Raw genomic sequence first — 26,436 nt, forward strand, 5'->3', positions numbered from 1 at the left:
CCTCACTGGGGGAGCCATGCTGAGGCCTAGTGGCAGTGTCTTTAGGGGTACTCGCTGTGTACCATTCAGGAGATAATCCGTCGGCATTCTCCAAGGGGACCGTGTCATCCGCCTCTAAAATGCCCCCAGAAGTTTCCCCCACAGCGGGTGACCCAGCCAAGGTGTCTTTGTACGATTTTCCACCAAACAGGAGCTTTTATGCAGCCTCCTTGTACTGTTTCTTAGCCGTGCGGTGTGGACCGGCACCATCTTGGCTGTGGCTGTCAGCAAGACCTTTGGTGGAGTTGATCCTTTTAGACATGGCTCAGTCGCGGCGGAGAGTCCGATTAGGATTCGGATGCATCCCGGGTACTGGTTCCCGAAGGATTAGGTACAACTGCGGTCCAGATTTGTCGAGGAGAAGGAGTATTGCACGGATAACTGGCAGAGCTGGAGACACACACGTCCTTCTACATAAGCTGCTAAGCCACGCCCCATGGTTTCTTTGTATGTATGATTTGCATAGATTGTTACCGACATGTGGTGAAAATTTCATGTATATAGCACCTTTAGAAATATATTTACCTAGAAAAATGGTGACATGTTCAATACTTATTTTACCCGCTGTATAGTCATTGGTATTAAAATTGATCACAAATTTATGTTCATCCAGAAGATATTGTAAGTTTCATGTTACAAGACTTATTTGATGTAATAGAACAATCGGATTGGCAGTAAAGTACTCTTTACAAACATCCTCTGGATAGGGAAGCTAGTTCTCAATGCATTTTGTGAAATAAAAAATTCACTTTTATAAAGGAGAGCCATTTACTATAATCTGAAACAATGACAAAATTAACGTAAGTTATAGTGCTGTTTCTCCATCTATCAAATGGCTCCAAGGAGTGTCATTTATAATTAGACACCGTTTAAAAACATACACTGGTCTCCAGGAGAGAATTGCTGGGGTTGGTCTAACTCGGGAGCCATAGGAGGGCATGGACCTTTAAAAACACAGAGGAGTGCAGAGGAAGAAAAAAGCATGGTCTATCACCACAATGATAGACTGTGCTGCCTTTCTACGCTCTTCTCTGTGCCTCTTCTTGATGTGTCAGGGTTCCTGCTTCCACATGGCCCCCAGGTTTGTCTTCTTTAGACAAGTATGTGTTTTTAAACAGTGGCTGATTGTAAGTGACACTCTTTTGTTCAGGTCTTTTGAATTTCATCCATATTGTGATTCCTATGTATATATACAGTATATTTCTATAACTAGCATTAGGTTGCGATTGTTTCAGATTATAGTAAATTGATATCTCATGATGAAGTTAATTTTTGTTTCACAAGATGCATTAAGAACTAGTTTCCCTATCCGGGGATGTTTGTGAAGGTTGCTTAACAGCTAAACCGGTGGAAATTCAGTTGAATCAAATACATTTTGTAACATGAGACTTACAAATATTTATCAATCTAAAAAAATATTGTGACGAATTGTAATACCAAATACCTATATATCATCAGCTATTATTATGTCACTGTGTTTTCACTGTACTGTCTGTATTAATAAAATGTAAAGAGCTTTTAATGAGATAAACAATTGTTATATTTTGGTGATGTACTTTCAACCAATATCCTATAGGTACCGGTTGGGTTTTCTCAATTAGGGTTCCTCCAAAAGGTTGCCATAGGTTGCTTGAGCAATAAGCTCCCACTGACACCAATTATCTTGTTAGCTATCTGAAAGGAGAAAATTCTTCTTCAATGACCACAAGTGTAAGGAGCATTCTTCCCACTGACCATCACACTAATGTTTTACGAGTTGCAGATATAGTAATTTTAGGTAATTTTCCTTAAAACTGGAAAGTAATTTCAAGGCTTCCTCTGTGTTGAAAAGGTTGGGAAAGTCTGCTCTAGTGTATATACAGAGATGGTGGAACACCACTACGTATAATCCACAACTTCAATTCTTTAGGTCTCTGACTTCAGCTTCATTAACCACTTCCATACAGGGCAGTTATACACCCATCCATACCAGGCCTATTCTGGCACTTCTCTCCTACATGTACAAATCATATTTTTTTGCTAGAAAATTACACAGAACCCCCAAACATTATATATGTTTTTTTAGCAGACACCCTAGGGAATAAAACGACGGTCATTGAAACGTTTTATCTTGCACGCCATTTGCGCAATAATTTTTCAAACGCCTTTTTTTTGGAAAAAAATTGTTTCATGAATTAAAAAAAATAACAAAACAGTAAAGTTAGCCCAATTTTTTTGTAAAATATGAAAGATGATGTTACACCGAGTAAATAGATACCTAACATGTCAAGCTTTAAAATTGCGCACACTCATGGAATGGCGCCAAACTTCTGTACTTAAAAATCTCCATAGGCAACGCTTTGAATTTTTTTACAGGTTACCAGTTTAGATTTACAGAGGAGATCTAGTGCTAGAATTGTTGCTCGCACTCTAACGCACGCGGCGATACCTCACATATGTGGTTTTAACGGTGTTTACATATGTCGGCGGGACATTTGCGTGTGCGTTCGCTTCTGTGCGCGAGCTACTGGGGACAGGGGCGTTAAAAAAAAAAAATATTTTTTTTTTTTTTTTTTTTACATATTTATTTATTTTTTTACACTTTTTTTTTTTATTTTATTTTTTTTATTATCACTTTTATTCCTATTACAAGGAATGTAAACATCCCTTGTAATAGGAATGTGTGTGACAGCTACTCTTTATGGAGAGATGCAGGGTCAATAAGACCCCACATCTCTCCTCCAGGCTGGAAAGCATGAAATCGGTGAAAAAAAATTCACCGATCTCATGCTTGTGGTTGCTTAGCTGTTTACTTACGGGGACCCGGGCGTGACGTCATCACATCGCGCCCGGGTCCTCCGACGGTCATAGAGATGACTGGTGACCATCTGGTCACCAGTCATCTCTATGCTTCCTGCCAGCGCCGGACGATTCGTTCTCCGGGCCCCCGATGGCACGGGAGAGCCCGGAGAAGCACCGGATGGCGGCGGGAGGGGGGGGATGTCCCCTCCCGCCGCCTGTAAGAACGATCTAGCGGCGGAATCGCCGCTACGATCGTTCTTACGTTGTGCAGAATCGCCGGCAGGAGAGAAGGATATCTGAATGATGCCTCTCGCTGCAGGCATCATTCAGATATCCACCCGGAAAGCCCAGGACGTCATATGACGTCCTCCTGGATCGAGGAGGGGTTCCTGCCGCCGTCATTTCACAATGACGCGGTAAGGAAGTGGTTAAAGATGATCCAACAGGGTTGTGCCCTCTTCTCCACTGGGGAAGTTCTTTCATGGATTACACTGCCTGTAACACAATATATGAATAGGGTGGAGTCTGATCAATCACAGGATTCTCTCCCCTTTTAGTATAATCAGTGAAAGAAATTTTCACAACGAATAAGAGGGCGGGGAGGGGGTGTTTAGTGGAGCAGAGTCTGGAAAACCAAAGTTGTTAACACCCCCCTCATCCTCATGTGTCAAAAAAGGATAGAGCTGCCCAGCAGTGATGATTTATACAAAATCCAGAAGTCTGAACATTGCGAGACATGCCTTATTACAGATAAGTGATATAACCAAAGTTGAAGAGGAAAAACATGTTTTTTGAACTAAACTTCAGCTTCCATACCAACACAAGTCAAACATTTGATAGTATGGAAGGAGAGAAACTGACATAAATATGACATAAGCATTTCATGCTATAAATCAAAGTAAATGATGTACATAGTAACAAAATGGATCATTTCTGCATCGCTTTATTCTTTATACACTCCAAGTGCACAATAAGACAGTAGCTTTCTCCAGTATGTTACTACTGGTTTAGTTTTATTTTCCATTAATAATTTCATAGATGGTATATAAAGAGGTATGGAATGAAAAGTTTCCAAGTGTAGCCTGAAATGGAATTGAAACAGGGAGATCTCTTCCGCACCTGTGTCAGAAATATTCAATATTTAAAACGCACAACACAGATCGGTACAACAGAGTCACAGAGTTCATCTGGGGTTGCCCAGTGGGCTATTAAATTCACACATCTGACTTAAACAGAATAAAAAAAAAATTTAAAAAGAACAGTATACACACATTGCAGAGAATGTGAATGTACAATATATTGCATATAAAATGCAAAAACCAGAGAAAGTAGATACCCAAAAAAAAATATTTCAAATTTACGAGCCACTCAGAAACCAAAACATTTGGTCTTGGAGCACATTCTTTGTGCTTGCTCAATGATTTTGCACAATTTAGTAATGTGTGTGTGTGTGTTTTTTTTTTTTTACCTTAGACTCTTCCAAAAACCCAGAACCTGCGGCAAGTGCAAAGCTTCTCTATTCTTTACTTTCTGGAGGCTAAAACAACTTCATGTTACGTGCTGGGTCTATAGTGAAACAACCTTAGACATATTGTTTTACATGTGGCTACAGAAAATGTGTAATTCAATCTGAACGTACAATACTGAGAATCAGGCACCTTTAATTGAGTTACCGTGTTTAGCATTGTACTTGACTGCACAGTATTTAGGTCAGTCTGAAAAGCATCTCGTTCCTCCACTTCACTAAATAAAAAAAAGAAGATTTGACATGTTACAGTTGCTCCAAAGAATATTTGTGGTATAAAACTAAAGCCTAGTACTAGGAAATAGAATATTCCACTTGTAACAACCCATTTTTTATTTTATTTTTTAAAGCTTTTAACCCAAACCTAACCAGATTTCTCTTTGAACAAATAAACCAAGAGAAATAAACTACCTTTCTTCACATCAAACCACATGACAAACAAGGCAAATCTAGGAGTTTCTTAACAAATGAGTCCAGTAACACCATGAATGTAATTTGTATGCCGTTTATAAGCTTTAAAATGGTCCAGATCAAGTGTGGGCAACTTAAGTGGTCATATAATAACCATGCACAGATCTAGTCATTGCAAGAATACTACCGATCCAGATGTTCCAAACAGATATTAGTCGTGGTCCAAGAGTTCCCCATATACAGGGCATCAAACTATTTGGGTACAATAATGCATAATCACCACAATAATCAGCCCATGTATAGGCTTGCTTAGGCTAAGAGATGGCACTGCTTGCCTACCCCATTTAGCAGACAATGGCTCAGACAAGCTAGGTGTAAAGTGCATCTATTACTACACCTGTGCTTGTAGGGATAAACTCATACACACCTTTAATTTCACAGTGGAAACAATTAGACTACAGAGATTAAAAACTGCTAGCAGCATACATATTTCAGTGTTATGTCACATTAACGTTTAAACATCAACTTTTACAATTATAGGCAAGTTGCCAAACAAGTTCTCACTAAGACTAGAAAAGATGTTACTCCCTTCGCCAATTTTTCTTTTTGAAACTGTGTTTCTGTTGCCGTAAAATGTGCCAGAATGACTTTGAATGTGACAAGATTCCGTTGGAAGGAATATATACACCTGTAACATACCAGAATCTGAATGTTAATTTTTCATTTGACATATGACCCAATCAAAGTATATTGTAAACTGTATGAGTTTATCCACCTACTGGTAAAACACTGTTCTGGAAACACGTAAACACATGATGATGACACCCGGGTGAGTAGCAGCAAACAAAAAAGTGAAAACAGAGTAAAAACAGTCTTTTGACTTGTCTGTGTAAACACAAATGGTGATCTCTGACAATGTATGTTAAGAGAACACAAGTAAACTTTATCACATAATTAATGCCGGTGCTTAACAAGTAATACATACATGTGGCAGCAACTGCCACCTTAGGTATGCTACAGTCTCAATAGTCCATAGACATCTCATCAAGCCAACGAGAAATCATATTTGCCCATCACTCTAAAATGTAAGCAGACATTCATTGGAAAAAAAACAATCTGTATTTACCTGTGAAATAGTTTTAGCCATAGCTTGTAGAAAGGCAGTATAGAATGCAAGAATTTACTTTAAACATAGTATATGAGGAAACCACCTTGGATGTTCTTGGTGTTAAAGGGGTTGTAAAGACACAAATATTTTCCTCTTAAATTAAAGTCTGACAGTAGCTGATAAAGTAAAAAGCAATGTTTTGCATTATAACTAGTTTAATACCTGTTGAAATCGAGCCGTTTTATTCACCTCCAGGACTCCTGAATCATTATTCTCACTGACTTCCTGGTTTGCGGTGCGCATTCATTCTTGCTACATCACGGCCTATGGGAACTACAGTTCCCATTAGGCTTAGCCTCCATGCCTGTGAGGGATAAGAGCATCTTCACGCAGGGCTGTAGTCATAGGGAGGGGTGAGCACATTCTGCTTTCCACCATGCAAAACGGCTCAGATGCTGGTGGAAAGCAGGAAGACTAGTGACAGGAAATGGCATTTTCAAACCTGGATTACTGTATTTTGGAGGTCAAAAGGAAAAACGAGGTAAGTGATATTTAAATGCTCTAGCTTACAGCAATCAGTTGATCTAAAAAAAACGAACCTTTAGTGTTCCTTTAACCTTTATCTTAGCCGTTAGATAAAATAACCTGAAAATTAGGAAGTACACTGTTTGTGTATATATACTTTTAGGGCTTTGGCAATTAAAGGTTTTACTGGCTGGAGTCCAATGAATGTCTCCAATAATCATCACAAATGATCCTCTTCCCTTCCCCCTCATGACTTTCTATTTATTCCCCATCAATATAGATACAACTCTAGCGTGCTTTAACACACTGTTATCCACCTAATACTGCTTTTTCAGTAATATAAATCCTTACACTGCCATTGAGACAAATTTGGTATTGTAAGGCAGGAAGTTGCACATTCACCATAAATAAAAAAAATAAAATAAAAAAATTGTGCTCCCCTTTAAAACAGGCTCCAAGCTCATTTTTTTTTCTTGATCAGTGTTACCAAGGATGTGATATATGCCCAACAATAAAGCTGGCCATAGATGGATCTTTTTCCCCCCTGAAAATAAACATATGGCTCCCCCCATCCACACAAGCAAGGTGGATGGAGGAATCCTCCCTGATGGGCTATTGTATTCTGACAGCAGGATTCATCCATGGCAGAATACACTGATCAGTGCTGCAAGTGAATGAAAATTTCCCAACATTCCCATTTGAGAGAAGCCAATCATTAAGTCAACTTTTCTTGAGCGGGAACAGCCAAAGAGGAATCTAAATTCAGCCAGTCCCTCCAGAACTGGTAAAATTTTGATCCATCTATGACTAGCTTTTTTTTCTGCTCTGCTGCTTTATAGCTACCCCAGCACTGCTCTGGAGCCTGTTATTGTAAAGAGGGCCATTTAGAGACAAATGCGTCACTAAATATCTTACTGATAGCTTCAATTAATATGATACTCCGACGCCTGGTCAAAGGAAAAGCATGATGAACTGCTCATGCTGTGGCTGGGCTTGATCAGAAATAACTAGTGAGATGCATTTAGTGAAAAGCATGCTGGGAATTGCACTGTAGAAAATCATCAGCGTACACACGTTGGTGTACAAGTGCAAACCGATCCAGGAAGGGAAGACCCTCACCATGCCAACATCAAAAATGTAATATATATATATAATATTTATTTATTGAGAAACTCAAAAAAATTGGTGGACTTTATGGGCACATAATGAGAGGAAGAATCATTAAAAAATGTATAAATTTAATTACAACATAATTAAAAAACATAAACAACATACAAACAACACTCTGTATGTACAGTTAACAGTTCCTCAGTAATTCAGTAACAGAGGGGTGGATCAAAAATATGGAGATTGACCTAGTAATATATCAAAGTGAAAATAATCAATCTCCATATTTTTGATCCACCCCTCTGTAACTGCATTATTGTTTAACTGGTAACTGTGTCCATACAGGGTGTTGCTTGTATGTTGTTTATATGTTTTTTTTATGTTGTAATAAAATCTATACCTTTTTAATGATTCTTCCTCTCATTATGTGCCCATAAAGTCCACCAATTTTTTGAGTTTCTCAATCCTTATATATGCAAACCGATCCAGTTTCCTGTCATTGAGATACTGTTAAGATTTAAAGGCCAAGTTAGCCTTTGGAACAGGTTACATGTTCCATCCGTATTTAGGATGGAACATGTAACACGTTCCAACCCTTGCCCTGTGATTGCAGGCGGGGGATCTTCTTGACGCACCCACAATCTCAATTTAAAAATAGCTCCGCCCACATGGCCTCATGGTTAATTCGCAAAGTTCTGTGGCCTACAACTTGCAGTTCTCAATGAACTGCAAGGGCACTGGTGTGAGCACTCTTGTAGCTCATTGATTCTTCCTGCAATTCAGTAACTGCTTGGCCATATCAAAAGGTACAGGTACTGAGAATCTGCAGGATCCCTGCTTTTGCACCTGCAACCTGCTGATCGCGGGTGCAAGGCTCCCATGTAAAATAAATTAAGAAAATTACATGCAAAAAATGTGCATTTATTTATTTTTTTATAAAAAAAAAGGTGAACTTATGCTTTAATTGATTTGAAAGTAGAAAAAAAATAATTCAAGATGCCACTAACTTAAACAACTGCAAATAAATACACAAAAAAATTGTATTTTAAAAGCTTATTTGAAGAATTTTCCTTCAATATAACATTTATGTTGTTTTGCAATGTACCTTTAAACTTGCTAGAACAATTGACTTCTTCAGGAAATGGCAATGCCTTAGCACAGCACCTCCATTCCGGCACATCATAGCCCTCTCCTCATCTGGGAGTGTTTAATCATTCACTGTGCAGGCCTAGCTCCTCAACCCCTACCTAAATAACTTTCTAGGAGGCTGCAAGGGGAGAAGCAAAAGGTAATAAAATAGAATGTCACTTGAATTAAAACTCCAAGATAGTTCACATCCAAGATGGCCGCTTACATCAGTAGTCTCTGGGCTTTTGAATGTCTACACAAGGGAGGCTTTTACATGAAAAAAACAAAACAAAATGTTAAATGGACATACAATCTTATGGGAAGAGCTTTGTTGAAATAATTAGTCTTGTAACTAATTAACTGTGTGGGGAGCTAAGTCGATGATGTCCAAGAGTCCATGTCCAAAAAGAGAAAATATTCTATGTGTATGGGTTTAACAGACAGATGTAGAAAAATTATAGGAAGGATTTACTAAAACTGGAGAGTGCAAAATCTAATGCAATTGTGCATGGTAGCCAATCAGCTTCTAGCTTATTCAATTAAGCTTTAACAAAAAAAAAAAAAGAAGCCAATTGGTTTCTATGCTGAGCTGAACCAGATTTTGCACTCTCCAATTTTAGTAAATCAACCTCAATGACTCTTTAGTTAAACAATGGCTCCCTGAAAAGCTTTAATATCATTTCATGCACGGTTTACAAACTAGGCAAATACCCCTTTCCTGCCTCAGAATAACAATTTTTTCAGAAAGATATAATTACTCTTTAAATCTCTAGGTTTATAAACATTCATTCAAGATAAGGTGACAAAATGTGTAGAATAACCATCATCTAGAGTGCTGTTCAGCGAGTTTAACACTGGCTATATTCTCCATCTGTACACTATGTACATTTGGGAAACCCTAAATGTGACCGATGAGTTATGTTAAGTAACAGTACATAGAAGGATTTCTTTTAAAATGGCACAAGTATAAATTTTTGGCACTTATCATTCAAGTAAATGCAAAAACGTGGGCATGGCATCTAGTAAATATTCTTTAGCTTCTGAAATGTTTAAGTTCTCCCCATTCTACTATTGTACACATACACGCGCGCACACACAAATATATACAGTACATATATTACACTTTGCCTTTTCAAATGCTGATGAAGGATTATTTTTCAATATAAGATTATGCCTAGATTATGCAAAAATGGGATCAAGGGGTATATACATTTCTTAGCTTGTCACATGCTAATGTCTTGATGCTCTCACAAGAGGTACAAGCTTCAAATCAATGAAGCATGTTGGTCAAAGTAGTGACCATAAGCATCTGTTTCGGAGCAAGTCCGATTACTTAGGGCACAATATGGCATGGATGTTTACAAAAATAAATAGAAAAATAAGTTAAATAAATTAAATCAGTAAATGCAGAAAATGCCATCTACAAATGCGACAGTAATAAAAAAAATTAAATAAATAATAACAATAATAAAAAAAAAACGAATGTTAAAAATAAGCACAAACATTTCACTCAACAAGAACATTTTCAGCAAGGTCGCAGTCATCAGTCAGACGTTCAGGTGGCCCCATTTGCAGAGAGAAAATATATGGAGTATCCTTGTGTAGCTTTTAACAATCCCTCCATTTTTCTCCTCTTGATAAACGAGTGTTCACATTCTGGTCAGTATTAGAAGGTTTGCTCTGTAGAGGAACAAAACAGAACCCGCACAAACTACAGTTTAAGAAGTCAGATATAGTAAACAAAGAAAAGACAGGTAAGAGCCGCAGAGATGGCTTTTGTAAAAGGTCAGAGAGACAACACTAGAACCAGCATCATTTACAGGGGAAGGTCTGTGCTGTTATGTCGGGTTTTTCTGGAGGTGCCATCATCTCGGGGCATAGCTCTCTGTAGGCTGGACATAGCAGCTGTCTTTTTGAGGTCAATGACAGCATAAGAGTCTGCACAACGCGGCGGATGATTTGAAGCTGGGGTACAAGTAATCTGGGGGATTTGTCTTCCTTTTCCCTCACTCTTGCCCTCCAGCTCCACCTGGATATAGTTGAGTTGCCTTTGCTCTGTACGTGGCCGTCGGAAATCAAAACTGAAAACATTAGATGGGCAACCCCTATGTGTTTGGCAGTCTGGACGATGGTGGTGGTAACCACCACATGCAGTGGCGCTTTCAGCATTCACATAGTTTTGCACAGGGTCATCATGATAACCATTAAGAGATGGAGTCATAGCATCTGCAGAATCTTCCTCCTCCTCTTCATCATCATCATCTTCAACAGGGTGCATGGACCTGCATTCCCAAACAGGGGGTAGAGGGGGTAGATTCTCATAGTGTAACATTGCCGTCCTGCGATGTGAGCAACTGTTGTATGGCAGACCTTCCGCTGACAACTTGAGGCCCCTATTACCAGTCCGGCTACGAAGAGCTATACTTCCTGGTGGTACTAGGCCATTAATATTCTCATATGCACACTTGTGCGAACTCCACTGATCTTTGCATTCATTGTTATTGTTATGTGGTGGTATTGGTTCTCTGTCACCAGCACAGACATGGCCCTGACAGTCCCTGTGGTGTCTACAGAAGCTGTCTCCCCTTAGAGGCATTCGTCTATAGGCTGGTGCTGGTCCAAGTACAAACTTCACTTCTCCTGGTTGCAAAAAGACCTGGGGATTGCGTTCTTCAATGGAGCAACCTGGGCCAAGCATGTGCCTTGGAGGTTCATGGTATGATGCATGTGCCTCGGGCAAAGTGTGCATGCAGTGTCGCCCACCTGTCTCCTCTTCACCACTGGCTGTATTCACATAGGTATGTGACTGGAATAAAAAGGGAAAAAAAATAAACTAGATTTATTATATAGGTCAAAATCACCAGGGTATGTAAACTTTTGATCAGGGTCATTTGGGTAGTTTCTGTTGTGATTATGATTTAAAAAGAGTAAACACAGTTGATTGATAATAAATGGATTCAGCCAAACAACCATGAGTGAAACATTTATTGTGTTATCATTCATATTCTCCAAAAAATGGCCAAGAAATCATAAATTCTCCCATTGTATGTAAACTTATGAGCGCAACTGTATCTGTAGTGTTTTTTTATCTCTCTCCAAAGCTCTAAGTCCTGTGTCTTTCTGCTGCTTCGTTCCTCTGTTATCAGCATTATAACTTCTGACAAGTTCTCCAACACGGGGTTGCTATAAATAGATTAGCAGAGAGCTGATCTATTCAAAGCACAGCTCTGCATGTTTCTTTTTTCCTCTGCCTATGTGAAGGGGCGTGCGTCTTTCTTTCAATCAGCTGTCACATAGTGTATGCCAAGACTCCCCTCCCACTGCTGAAAGAAGAAGTAAAGATTCAAACACGATGTTCACTTTCTAAAGAATATAGAAAGCTGAAGACAGCAGATATGCATGTAAAACTTATGTAGGGAGATTTGTTTAATCTCTGTGTATCATCTGAAGCTGTTCACTTCACTGGGTATAGGAGAGGGTTTACATCAACTTTAAGGGCTCCCAGAGCCACTAGAGCATTGTGCAACATACAATTGGATGTAATTCTTTGCTCAGGAGTCAGGACACGGTCTGCTGCCAGCAGGCTGTCAAAATCAATGACAGGCTGAAATATGCAGCTTCCATATGCAAATACGGTGGCTTGAAAAAGTATGCATACCCCTTGAAATTTTCCAAATCTTGTCATGTTACAACCAAAAATGTAAATGTATTTTATTTAGATTTTATGTGATAGACCAACAGAGTGACACATAATTGTGAATTGGTAGGAAAATGATAAATGGTTATAAAACGTTTTTTACAAATAAAGTGTGGCGTGTATGTATATTCAGCCCTCCTGAGTCAATAATTTGTAGAACCACCTTTGGCTGCAATTACAGCTGCAAGTCTTTTTGGGTATGTCACTACCAGCTTTGCACATCTAGAAAGTGACATTTTTGCCCATTCTTCTTTGCAAAATAGCTCAAGCTCTGTCAGGCCCCGTACACACGATAGAATCCATCCGCTGAAAAATCTCAGCGGATCGGTTTCAGCGGATATATTCTATGGTGTGTACATTCCTGCGGATATTTATCCGCGGATATTTCCAAATTCCAGCAGATAAAAATTTGTAGACATGTCTACAAATCTATCCGCTGGAATCGGAACCAGCGGATCGATCCGGTGGTCTGTACAGACTCACCGGATCGATCCGTCCGAAGGGATCCCCCGCATGCGTCGTAATGATTCGACGCATGCGTGGAATTCCTTTTATGACAGCGTCGCCGCGTCATCATCGCGGCGACGGCACGACACGTCATCGCGAGGGGATTTCGGAGCGGATTTCGATCCGATGGTGAGTACACTCCATCGGATCCAAATCCGTGGAAATCCTCGAGAGGATTTATCCGCGGATAAATCCTCTAGTGTGTACTAGGCCTTAGATTGGTTGAAGAGCGTCTGTGAACAGTCATTTTCAAGTCTTGCCACAGATTCTCAATTGGATTTAGGTCTGGACTTTGATGGAGCCATTCTAACGCATGAATATGCTTTGATCTAAACCATTCCATTGTAGCTCTGGCTGTATGTTTAGGGTTGCTGTCTTGCAACCTCTGCCCCAGTCTCAAGTCTTTTGCAGATGCTCAGGTTTTCTTTCAAAATTGCCCTGTATTTGTCTCTTTCTATCTTCCCATCAACTCTAACCAGCTTCCCTGTCCCTGCTGAAGAAAAGCATCCCAATAGGATGCTGCCATTACCATGGTTCATGGTGGGGATGGTGTGTTCAGGGCGCTGCGCAGTGTTAGTTTTCCACCACACATAGCGTGTTGCTTTTAGGCCAAAACGTTCAGCTTTGATCTCATCTGACCAGAGCACCTTCTTTCAAGTTTACTGTGTCTCCCACATGGCTTCTCGCAAAGGGGACTTATTTTGGCTTTCTTTCAACAATTGCTTTCTTTTTGCTATTCTTCCATAAAAGGCCAGACTTGCTGAGTGCACGACTAATAGTTGTCCTGTGGACAGATTCTCCCACCCGAGCTGTGGATCTCTGCAGCTTCTCCAGAGTTACCACTGGCTGTTTCTCTGATTAATGCTCTCCCTGTCCGGCCCATTAGTTTAGGTGGACGGTCATGTCTTGGTAGGTTTGCAGTTGTGCCATATTCTTTCCATTTTCAGATGATGGCTTGAACAGTGCTCCGTGAGATGTTCAAAGCTTGGGATTTTTTGTATAACATAACCCTGCCTTAAACTTCTCCAGAATTTTATCCCTAATCTTTTTGGTGTGTTCCTCAGCCTTCGTGATACTATTTTTTCACTAAAATTCTCTAACAAACCTCTGAGGGCTTCACAAAAAAGCTGAATTTTTACGGAGATTAAATTACACAGAGATGAGCTCTATTTACTAATTAGGTGACTTCTGAAGGCAATTGGTTCAACTAGATTTTAGTTAGGGGTATCAGAGTAAAGGGGTCTGAATACAAATGCAAGCCACGCTTTTTAGATATTTGTAAAAAAAAAAAAAATTTAACCCATTTGTCATTTTCCCCCCACTTCACAATCATCTGCCACTTTGTGTTGGTCTATCACATAAATTACATTTACGTTTTTGGTTGTAACATGACAAAATGTGGACATTTTCAAAGGGTATGAATACTTTTTCAAGGCACTGTATATGCACATCCTTGTATATGTACTTGCGTACAGGCATGGGCATCCGCTGAATGCATTAGGTAAAAAATGTTTAGGCTCCATGCACACTGAAGCTCATAAAACGTCAGTTTTTGGGAGTTTGGGCATTTTTTTTTTTTTTTTTTAACAACCCATAAACTCCCCTCTATGTTATCCTATGTGCCCATGCACACATGGACGTTTTTGGATGTTTATCAGCAGTGGAGTTTATAGGCTGTTTTCTGAACGCCCTAAAATCCCGTTCAGGAGTAGTTTTTCTGACCACAAAAAAACGCTAAAAAACGCCCATAAACGCTGAAAAACGTAGATAAGCGCTAAAAAAACTTGGCTCACCAGCGTTTAACATTTTTGATCCATTGAAAAAAAAACATGCTAAAAAAACGCTAGCGCGGGAAAACGTCAATAAACGCTATTGCAAAAACTTTAAAAGACTCACTGCAAAGCTACTGGCATTTTTATACCTTGATTTTAATGTCCAGTGTGCATGGAGCCTAAAGCCCTGTACACACAATCGGATATCTGATGGAATCTAATTCGATGGATTTTTTCATCGGATATCCGACGAAGCTGACTTTCATCAATCTTGCCTACACACATCGGTTAAAAATCCGATCGTGTCCAACGCGGTGGCGTAAAACACTACGACGTGCTGAGAAAAATTAAGTTCAATGCTTCCGAGCATGCGTCGTCTTGATTCTGAGCATGCGTGGATTTTTGACCAATGGACTTCTCCACAGACGATCGTTTTTTTTTTTTTTTATCCATAGGAAAAATTTAAAACAGGTTCTATTTTTTTTCACTGATGGAAAAAAAAACGATTGGGCCCACACACGATCGGTTCGTCTGATGAAAACGGTCCATCGGTCAGTTTTCATCAGACAAACCGATCATGTGTACAGGGCTTAAGTCTTCACAACCACCTTAAAGTTCTTCCTTAATGCAGACACCACAAGATGGCAAGCAATTCAAGGCTGCCAATTTTGGAAAGACTAAGGTGCAGCTGTAGACTTACCAGGAACTAGACCTTTTTATAGACCAATAATCCATCTTTGTTTTGCCTCACTTCACCCTAACGAAATATATCATGCACAAAAGTTCAAAATCAAAAGCTATGACATGCAAAATAAGAGAAAATATAAAAAGGTGTAAGTGCTTATGAATACATTTTTCTCAAACATTATATTGTCAAAAGTATTGGTACAGTGAAAAGCATTTTAGCATGAACATGTTCTGTTTCACTTTTAAATTCTGGAAACAAGAGCATTGAGAAATATAGCAGATGTTGCATTGTATGGGAGGGGACTCTTTTTAGGGGGCAAGTGTGCCCATCATGACCTAGATCACCTACAGGTGGCACTGTGGTTGCCAAAGCTGAAGGGAGCAGTTTCAGTGACCACCAGCAGGCATCTCCCAGTAATTGGGTTCCATCTGATGCTAGCTGCTGGAAAGGTATATAACCCCTCCCTTGATTTACATCAGTGCTTTGGTGTTTTTCCTGTTAGCCCAATACCTGCTTGCAGATTATTCTGATCCCTGCCATATTCTGTACCTTGCATCTAGTTCTCAGGTAACTTCAGCTCTGCTCCCCTTGGTCCAAGTAACAGGCATGCCCAGTTTATTTGTATATTGTGTATTATAGTTAGGTTTTTGGTTTGGTTTTGCTTTACGGTCACATTTATTTTTCTCTTTTGCTTTGCTTCTGGTTTGTTGGTGTTGGGTAGATGTTGTGTGCATTGATAAACTTTTTTTTTAATCATACCTGGTCTGATTAGTTTCCTAATTAAAACGTCACTGAACTGGTCATCCCTGCTGCCACTGGATACCTGTATTCAATATCCCTTATGCCGCGTACAGACGGTCGTTTTTTGTGATGAAAAAAAGACGTTTTAAAAAACGTCATTTAAAATGATCGTGTGTGGGCAAAACGTCGTTTTATGTCTTCAAAAAAACGACCAAAAAAAAATTCGAACATGCTCGAATTTTTTGTGTCGTTTTTCAAAACGTCGTTTTTGTTTCACAGAAAGTGTAGCAAAAAACTACGTATAAAACGACGTTTTTAAACCCGCGCATGCCCAGAAGTTAGTTATGAAGTAAGCTTCAATGGAAAAAAGTGGTGAAACGTAACCTCGCTTTGCTAGAGCATTGTGAAAAAACGATGGTCTGTATGCTACGTCGTTTTTGAAAATGAAGTTTCAAAAACGTCGTTTTTTACATCACATAAAACGTCATTTTTTACATCACATAAAACGTCATTTTTTACATCACATAAAACGTCGTTTTTTTTCCATCGCAAAAAACGACCGTCTGTACGCGGCATTAGTGTCATAATGTGATAATATGTTGTGCATGTATATAAAAGTAGATATCTCGTGCTTACCCAAAAAACAACCAATCTGAATGTGCATATGAAGGTGCTGCAACTTAGTCTAAACAAGTCTAAATACTCAACTTAAATATATGTGAAACAAATAAGTGTGCAAGCTATTTAACTACTTCCCACCCTGCGGCCGACTATATACGGCCGCAAGGTGGCTCTCATCTGCCGGGAGGCCATCTATATACGGCCTCCAGGCCGCGTGCCACTGGGAGGCGCGCACACCCCTGCTGCGTCACACAGGTGCCGATGCGCGTGCCTGGTGGCCGCAATGTCCGCCAGGCACCCGCCATTGGCAGTCACAGAGCCAGGGACGTGGAGCTCTGTGTGTAAACACAGAGCTCCACGTCCTGTCAGGGAGAGGAGACCAATAGTGTGTCCCTTGTACATAGGGACAACCATCGGTCACCTCCCCCAGTTAGTCCCCCTCCCCCCACAGTAAGAATCACTCCCAGGGTACATATTAAACCCCTTGATGCCCCCTAGTGTTAACCCCTTCCCTGCCAGTCACATTTATACAGTAACCAGTGCATTTTTATAGCACTGTTCGCTGTATAAATGTGAATGGTCCCAAAAATGTGTCAAAAGTGTCCGCCGCAATATCGCAGTCGTGACAAAAATCGCAGATCGCCGCCATTACTAGTAAAATAAATTAAAAATAATAATAAAAAAAAGTAATAATTTTATCCCCCATTTTGTAGGCGTTATAACGTTTGCGCAAACCAATCACTATACGCTTATTGTGATTTTTTTTTTTTTTACCAAAAATATGTAGAATACATTTTTTTTAAATGGGATATTTATTATAGCAAAACCTAAAAAATATTGTTTTTTTTTCAAAATTGTCGCTCTATTTTTGATTACAGCGCAAAAATTAAAAACCGCACAGGTGATCAAATACCATCAAAAGAAAGCTCTATTTGTGGGGGGGAAAAAAGACGTCAATTTTGTTTGGGAGCCACGTCGCATGACCACGCAATTGTCATTCAAAGCGTGACAGTGCTAAAAGCTGAAATTTCGCCTGGGCAGGAAGGGGGTATATGTGCCTAGTAAGCAAGTGGTTAAATATAACAGTGCTAAAGAGCTCAGCAATAAAAAAAGTCCACACTTAAAAGTGTCATTGAAATCTCATAGTAAAAAAAGTGTCCAAAAAAAGTATCCATTCCGCATATGGGGAAACGCATCAGGTGGAGCTGTGTTCTGTGACATCACAACGCACCAGCCTGCTGGACGAGGTCCACGGCTACATCTGTTTTTCTGCCTTCTTAAGTCTAAATTCTTGCAATCGCAACCAGTTTCTTTAAGTGAAAGCCCATTTTTACATACTACACCATAAGGTTTTTGCCTTCTTGATACCTTTTGTGCCGGAGAGCACTAACAGCAGGATGATCGGTGGAACTGGAAATGTATGCAATATTTTCGTATCCAGGCAAAGTTAATATCCTACCAGGAGGGAGTTTTCTTACCGAAGACTCAGGAGTGGAACATCGCAGATGGTTTAAATCATAGCAAGCGTGTGAGATCCCCATTATCTGGGATCTATTACTTTTGGTAAGAGGTGCACGATTCCCTTTGTGTTGGAGAGAGCACCATTTTAAGCACAGATGTATATGAACTCACACAGAGAGCACCTTTTTGAACACTTTTTTTACTATGAGATGTCAATGACACTTAAGTGTGGACTTTCTTATTGCTTAGCTCTTTAGCGCTTTTATATTTAAATAGGTTGCACGCTTATTTGTTTTACAATATGCTGTGCATACTTGCATATTATGGCAAGCGCCCACCAACCATGTCAACTGAAAAGGGGTTGTAAAGGTAAAAATGTTTTCCCCTAAATAGCTTCCTTTACCTTAGTGCAATCCTCCTTCACTTACCTCATCCTTGATTTTTCTTTTAATGTCCTTATTTCTTCTGAGAAATCCTCACTTCCTGTTCTTCTGTCTAACTCCACACAGTAATGCAAGGCTTTCTCCCTGGTGTGGAGTGTCGTGCTCGCCCCCTCCCTTGAGGGGGCGAGCAGGAGAGTCAGGACGCCCTCTACGTTGCAGATAAAGAAGCTGTGTGTTAGTGGGCTTCCTGACTCTCCTGCTTGCCCCCTAAAGGGAGGGGGCGAGCACAACACTCCACACCAGGGAGAAAGCCTCGGATTACTGTGTGGAGTTACAGACAGAAGAACAGGAAGTGAGGATTTCTCAGAAGAAATAAGGACACTTAAAAGCAAAATGGAAGGATGAGGTAAGTGAAGGACGACTGCACTAAGGTAAATGAAGCTATTTAGGGAAACATTTTTTTACCTTTACAACCCCTTTAAGTTCTGTTTAATTTGTGCGGATTTCTTTTTTCCATTCCGCATGTTCAGTTCTGAGTACAGGCTTAAAAAACAAGTATACAATTTTGTAAAATTATTGGTACCTGGTCATCTGGTGTAATCAAGCCATGTGTAGATTCTTCTCCAACAGAAGGGTGTCTGAGATTCCCCATTGATGGGTGGCGTACAGATGGGTAAGATGGTCCATCTCGAGGAAAATGTTGAAACCCATTGGGAAAACCTGTGTATCCTAAAGCTTCAGTTGAAAATATAATAAACAAAAAATCATCAAAAGAGTGCAAAGTTTTAATTTTACATTTCAATATATGTTTAGTAAAAAATAATTTTAAAAAGTATTTTTGTTTTTTGTAACCAGGTAAATATGAAAGATTATATACTATATAAATATTTCATATTTATGTGGGGGTGCTAATTATTTAGTAGTATTAAAGGAGAAGTCCAGCCTGAGCTTTTTTAGGCTGGGCTTCTCCTCTGGGTCACAGAAGTGCAATTCGTTTTGCAATCCTGTGACTCGGTTTCAGCGGAGAGCGGTCTGAAGTCTGCTCTCTGCTGATGTCACTGCCATCAGTCTGGGCAGCGCGTCATCACAACTTCCAAGTAGGGATCCGCCAGCTGCCCTGATTGATGGCAGTGTCAGCGAGCCGCTGAGACGGCCGATCCCCGCTCCTTCACTGCTCAGCGCTCCAATGAGTGACGGGAAGTAGCGCAGAAGCCATGCTGACTGACAGTCGGCATTGCTCTGCTCAGGGAGGAGAACCGAGCCATCAGCGGTGTTCGGTTCTCAGTGCAGAGATGCCGGGGGACAGCTGCATCCACCGAGGTAAGTATGAATATATAAAAAAAACACCTTTTCTTTTAAACCATGCACATTCTTATGGCAGCAAATCGGGTAAAAGCTAGAGCTTGGAAGACCCTGACTGTTCCCTTTACTGAATTCAACCACAGAAAAAAATGACTTTGTAAACATGGGAACCATTGACTAAATCCTATATGCCGCCCTCTTGCGACTCAGAGTCACTCCTTTTATAAAAGGGTGTAAGCCACAGGTGCCTTGGTATTGAGAACTCCTTTCTTTCCCTCCTACTCCCCCCTCCACACCACCCCCCTTTATTTTTCTCTCCCCCAACGGCTTTTGCTGAGGGTAAAAGGTTCTTGTACTGGGCTGGAGGTGCAATCTGAGCCTTTCCTCTTGTCTTAGGTTGCATAATATACTGCTTCCTTCACCTCCCAGAACACAGGGCACATATCCTACTCAAACATTACTGCAGTAGAGAGATCTGAAAGCGAGGCTTGAACCACTCGTGGAAGGGACAACGTCAATGGTGGTGCGGAGGACGGTCTATGTGGACAGCTTTACCCCAGATGCCTGCATACTTAGATATGCTTTTTTTAATCATCAACATGTAAGTTTCTAAATGTTGTACCTTCATTAAATGTAACCATATTTACTTAGAGGCACCGCGTCTATTTTATACTCAGTTGTGACATGACGCTACTCTTATATCAAGACATCGCTTGTATATCAAGTCAAAATTTATTAAAAAATTAGCTTGTCTTGCAAAACGCTCTCAAACCAAGGTTTTACTGTGTGTGTGTGTGTGTGTGTGTGTGTGTGTGTGTGTATATATACTGTATATACACAAACACACACACACTACTTCTTTATGTTATCTTATCTCGACGCCCTGGTTCACTTCTGTATTGATTGTGTAATACGTTGTGCCACTTTTCTATGAAACATTTGTTTACGTGAGCATTTTGATTCCTTCTATTCTGTATCATTAGGTTTGTCAGACCTAATTCTGAAAATGTAATAAAAAAAAATGTATTGAACTAAAAAGTTGTATTAAACCCTCACAACACAATAAAACAAATATTCCCCAATAAATTATAAAAATTCTTACTCAGCACTTGCAATTTACAACCTGCAATGCTGCTGGCTTCTGCTCTCTCAGTGCCACGCCCCTGAACTTCTGGTCTTAACTCTTTCCTGTGAACAGTGGACAGTGCTGTCTACAGTCTGCTAGCTTGGATAGGGGAGATGCAGGTAGTGTCTAGGTTATGGGGCTCTGTTTCATATGATGCACACAGTGGAGGGAGACACAACTTGGCAACAACAAAGCAACCAGCAGCAGACAGGCCCACAGAAAACAAGGGTTAACAAGACCTGAAACATTCCAATGACCACTTGAAGCACCTTTTTTTTTTCCTCAAAAAGAATGTTTATTGACACATATGACAACAATCACAGGTACAGGGTATTTGTACTAAACTAGGTCAGTCATTCCAGAAAATGTTAGCATTGCATATAACAAACCCCCCCCCCCCCCCATAAAAAAAAAAGAAGGGGAGAACAGCATTACAAAACAAAACTTAGAGATTCCCTTCCGCATTCCATACAGTTGGCATTATTACACACATCACCCACCAGGCCCTAGCTGAGCCCCATCCACCACTCCGGCACCGTGCTTCCGCCACCCGCCTCAGCATCTAAACCAATAGTCTCTCCAGGACCAATTCAAGAGGTGCCAGCCCAGGGGTATCCAGCCATGGAGCCCACAGGAGATCAAACTTCCCCCACCGGCCCCTGTGCTGATAAATATACTTCTCCAGGCGTAGCGTAACGCCCATCTGTGTTATCCATTCATTAATCTTGGGAGGCTCAACCGCCTTCCAATGATGAAGAATGAGTTTACGGGCCTGGAAGAGGGCCCTACCAATAGCCTGCTTAGGATTGTCCTCCACCGGTATATCGTCCAGGACTCCCAGGACACAGACCTTCGGGTCCCGGGGGACCGTGGCCGAAAACACCGCGGACAGAGTGCTAAGAACCCCACTCCAGTACAGGTGTAACTTGGGACACCTCCACATTAAATGAATGAGGTCCCCACGGTCTCGTGCACATCTGGAACAGATATCATCTTCCCCCAGGCCCATTCTAAACAATCTTGCAGGCGTGTAATGTACCCTCATCAAAATATACAGTTGTGATAGACGTTGTGCGGCGTTAAGTGAACACCCCTGTACTGCCTGCAATGCTCCCTCCCATTGATCCTCCTCAAAGGTCCCAACGTCCCTCTCCCAAGAAGACAGTACCTTTGCAGGAAACCCCGGCAGAAATGAGGACAGCAACATGGAGTATGACTCTGAGATTAAGCCCCGAAAACATTTCACTCCCGACATGTATTGGAAGATCGGGGCAGAGGAGAGGGTCCAGGGGTTATCTCCCGCTTGGGCCCTAACGGCATGCCTGAGCTGTAAATAATAGAAGTGCATGGACTGAGGAAGTCCAAATCTCTCCTGTAATTCCGCGAAGGACCGTAGCCTACCGCCCGAAAAAATGTGGACCAGATGTGTCACCCCCATCCATCTCTCTTCACAGGTCAACTGAGCCAATTCCTTATAATACTGATTCTTCCATATGGGGCTGTGCCTTGTAAAACCCTCAACATCCTGTAGCTGCCGTGCCTTGTTCCAAATTTTTTGAACCAAGGCATAAGTAGGAAAGCGTTTATTAGATTTGGCAAATTGCAATGCTTCTAGGCCCATAATTACCGTATCTGCCCCTGCGGTGTGCCTCAACAAATCATTTACAGGATCCCTTCCACGACCTCCCGACACCCACCGGGCAATATGCTGTAACTGGGCTGCTAGATAGTAAAGCCACGGATTAGGGAGGGCAAGCCCTCCCAGCTCCTTGGGCTTTTGTAACTGTTCTAATTTGATTCTAGGGGACTTGTTAAGCCAAAGAAAGGCCCTGAATAGGGAATTTATTATCCTAAAGTACTTCAGTGGGATTACCATCGGGGTATTATGAAGGATATACAGGAGCTGTGGCATAAAAACCATTTTTGTAAGATTTACCCTACCCACTAGGGACATTTTCAGTTTTGACCATATTTTCGCCTTGTCTCTAATCCAGTTCAGTAGGGGGGGAGAGGTTCAAATTGATATAATCACGCGGTTGCGGTGTGACCCAAACGCCCAAGTACTTAAATTTCACCGATACAGGGATATTCTGCAGCTCGGGTCCCTCTGGTGTTGTAGAGTCTAGCCTCATAATTGCTGACTTGGTCCAATTAATTTTCAGTCCAGAATACGACCCGAACCTTTGAATCACTGACATGGCCTCCCCTAGGGAGCCCGTCGTGTCCCCGAGCAGCAGCATAGTGTCATCCGCATAGAGCATAATTTTTTCGTGTATTTGTCCATATTGAAAGCCGGATATTAAGGGGTTGGAGCGCACCATCTCAGCCATAGGTTCTATGGCGATGGCGAACAACAGAGGAGACAGGGGGCACCCCTGTCGGGTTCCTCTGTGTAACGGGAATGGGGAAGACACTCTGCCCGCCTCTCTGATGACCGCCGATGGGGAGTTATACAAAAGTTGAACCCAGGATTGAAATATCGGCCCAAATCCAAATTTTGACAGTGTCGCCCATAGGTACTGCCATTCGATGCTGTCAAATGCTTTGTGTGCATCAAGCGACAGCAGTGCCCTATCCCCAAGATTGTCCGCCGGTGACTGCATGTTGAGGAAAAGCCTCCGGAGATTGATGGCAGTGGACCTTTCCGGTATAAAACCGGATTGATCCGGATGGATTATAGACGCTATGACCTTATTAAGTCTTACAGCTAATACCTTAGCTAGAATTTTTATATCGGTCTGGAGGAGCGATATCGGCCTGTAGGAGCCCGGGTCTAGTGGGTCCTTTCCTGGTTTAAGTAGTAGGACTATGCTCGCCTGTCTCATAGAGTTAGGGAGTTGCTGCGAAACCCTGGCTGAGTTCAGTGTCCGGAGCAACCTGGGTAGGATTACCTCACCATACTGCTTGTAAACTTCAATTGGGATGCCATCGTCCCCGGGTGCCTTGGAATTGGGGAAAGAGTCGGTAGCAGCAACCATCTCCTCCATAGTAATGGGAGCCTCTAGAGTCTCCGCCTGGGACTCCGTCAAAGACGGTAGCTCTATCCCCTGCAGAAAATCCCGAACCTCCTCCACTGTGTGTGCCTGCCTCGTGCCATAGAGCTCTGAGTAGAAATCCACCAGCTCGCCCATGACCAGATCCGGGGGAATTCACCACCTTCCCCACTTTGTTGCGTATGGCCCCAATGGATGGGGATGACTCCTGCGAGTGCACTATTTTGGCCAATAATTTGGTCTGCTCACCCTCCTCATAAAAGGCTAATTTGTTAAAGAATCTTTTCTTGTCTGCGGTGGAAGCATCAATTCTGCTAAGCGCATCTTGAGCTGCTATCCACGCCTCACGAGCACCCTCCCCAGAGTTTGCGATGTATTCTGCCTCTAGGCGTTTAGCCATGCGTGCAGCCTGCTCTCTAAGTGCATTTGTATTATGCTTAACCGCGTTAACCTCAGATATAAATATCCCCCTCAAGAAGGCCTTAAAAGCATCCCATGTGACCCCCAGGTCGGGGCCGTCCGCATGAGCTTGCCAAAAGGCTGTTATTTCACGGTCAATTTTCGTGTGGGATGGAAAGAGATTCAGCCAGAAGGCGTTTAGTTTCCACGGTGCCCTTGGTAGGTGTGGCTCTGGCCTGACTCTCAAATGAAGCAGAAGGGGAGAATGGTCCGAGATACTTCTAGGAAGGTATTGCACTTTCTCGATGTACTGGGACGCATCCTGGGAGCATAAGCATAAATCGATCCTTGACAGCGACATGTGGGTTTTAGAAAAGCAAGAGAACTGTCTCTCCAAGGGGTTCCTATTTCTCCAGGGATCCGTCCACCCCACCTCGTCCATGAACTTAGCCAAAGCGGGCCTAGCCCTCACTTGTCCGCCCAAGGGGGGAGGGTGCCTATCCAGAACAGGGTCAATTATCCCATTAAGATCCCCCACCAGGACTAGTGGTATCCCCGGGTGACTAAGCTGAAATGCCAGGAGAGTACGCAGTACCGTGGGGTTAAATGGGGGCGGGACGTACACCGCCGCTAATATTAGGGTCAATTGGTGCAGTCTACATAGCAGAAACACAAACCTGCCCTCCTGATCTACCCTGGAGTCAATCATTTGAAAATCTAGCGCTCGATGAATCAGTACACTCACCCCCCTGGAGTAAGACGTGTGGGTAGAATGATATGCCCATCCCGCCCAAGCAAATCCCATCCATGATACTGTCTCTGGGGTCAGGTGGGTCTCCTGGAGAACACACACCGCCGGCAGGTGCTTTCTAAGTGCAGTGGATACCATGGTGCGCTTGAGTGGTTCACTCAATCCCCTGACATTCCACGAGACCAACGCAGTACATGCCATCATGGAACATCTGGGGAGCAAAGGCCCCCCTGCAATAGGTTGGATAAGGGTGCCCACCTGCCGAACTCGGCCTGTGATGGACCGCCGAATCCATCATACCAATACACATATTCATCACACGTTAATATACATAGCCCCAGTTTCCCAGCATAGATCCGCCTCCCTATCCCTTCAGTCCTGCAAGCTACAGTAAAAATTGTGGAAACAGTCAGCATATCCCGGTGTAAAAAGTAGCAGGGGGGGAATAAAGAAAAAAAAGGGAAAAAGGGTTCTGTGAAGCGTGATACAGTACCGGTAGGTGGGACTGGCGGCATCCAGACTCAGTCTCAAAGTAAGGAGGAAAATTCGTAGGTGTTGCCTGGTGACCTCTGGTTAGAGATTCTCTGGAATGCAGAAGCGAAAAAAACAAAAGCAAATAGAAATAAAACTCAAATCTGAAAATCTTCTGGGTGTAAACAAGAACCCATGTAGGCCTTCGCTGCAACAGGCATTCAACCGTCCAGGCCATGTACCTCTCTGGGTACTCCAGCTGCAAGTCTGGTCGCGTGAGAAATACACATGCTCAACACCTGTGTGAATAGAAATATTGTTCTCCCGGTCACATGACCTTGTTCGTGAATAAACATGGCTCCTAGGAGCAAAAAATAAAAAAAAAGAGAAGAAACAAAGCAAAAAGGATGAGAAGGTTACCCCCACCGGGCAGAGAAGCCGGAGTAGTGACGAAGGCAAGCCATCTGTTCCTCTGTAAACATCTTGGGACTCATCGTGCTCGGAGCTCAATCCGCATCTGCCGCTGGGCCATCCGCTTGTCTCACCAGGTGTTCATTGGCATCCAGCCATCCAGAGGCCTCCGCCGCCGACTCAAAGAACTGAGCTCTGCCTCCAGCAATAATTCTGAGTTTAGCAGGATACAACATGGCATATTTGGCGGGCAGGCGGTACAGCCTTTTCTTCACCTCCCCAAACTTGGCCCTGCGCCTCTGTACTTCCGCCGAGAAGTCGGGGTAAAAAGAGACTCTGGCCCCATTAAATTGTATATTGCGCTTTTCTCTGGCAAGGCGCAGGATTATTTCCTTATCTTTGTAGTTGAGGAGTTTAGCCAGCATGGTGCGGGGCGGGCTGCCCGGGGGTAAGGGCCTAGGTGGAACCCTGTCAACTGAAAAGAATGGC

General features: G+C 42.0%; 1 protein-coding gene across 1 annotated transcript in view; it reads right to left on the reverse strand.

Moving 5' to 3' along the window:
• Window positions 1–9,281: 9,281 nt before the first annotated feature.
• Window positions 9,282–26,436, reverse strand: part of FRS3 (fibroblast growth factor receptor substrate 3) — a 77,907-nt gene continuing 60,752 nt past the window's right edge. The window contains exons 6-7 of the mRNA XM_040337682.1: window positions 19,078–19,229; window positions 9,282–11,430 (exon numbers count right to left, since the gene is read on the reverse strand). Coding sequence (XP_040193616.1) covers window positions 10,441–11,430; window positions 19,078–19,229 — 1,142 coding nt within the window. The 3' untranslated portion in view covers window positions 9,282–10,440. The remainder of the gene's footprint in view (window positions 11,431–19,077; window positions 19,230–26,436) is intronic.

This window comes from Rana temporaria, chromosome 2 (assembly GCF_905171775.1).
Source record: "Rana temporaria chromosome 2, aRanTem1.1, whole genome shotgun sequence".
Classification (NCBI taxonomy): domain Eukaryota; kingdom Metazoa; phylum Chordata; class Amphibia; order Anura; family Ranidae; genus Rana; species Rana temporaria.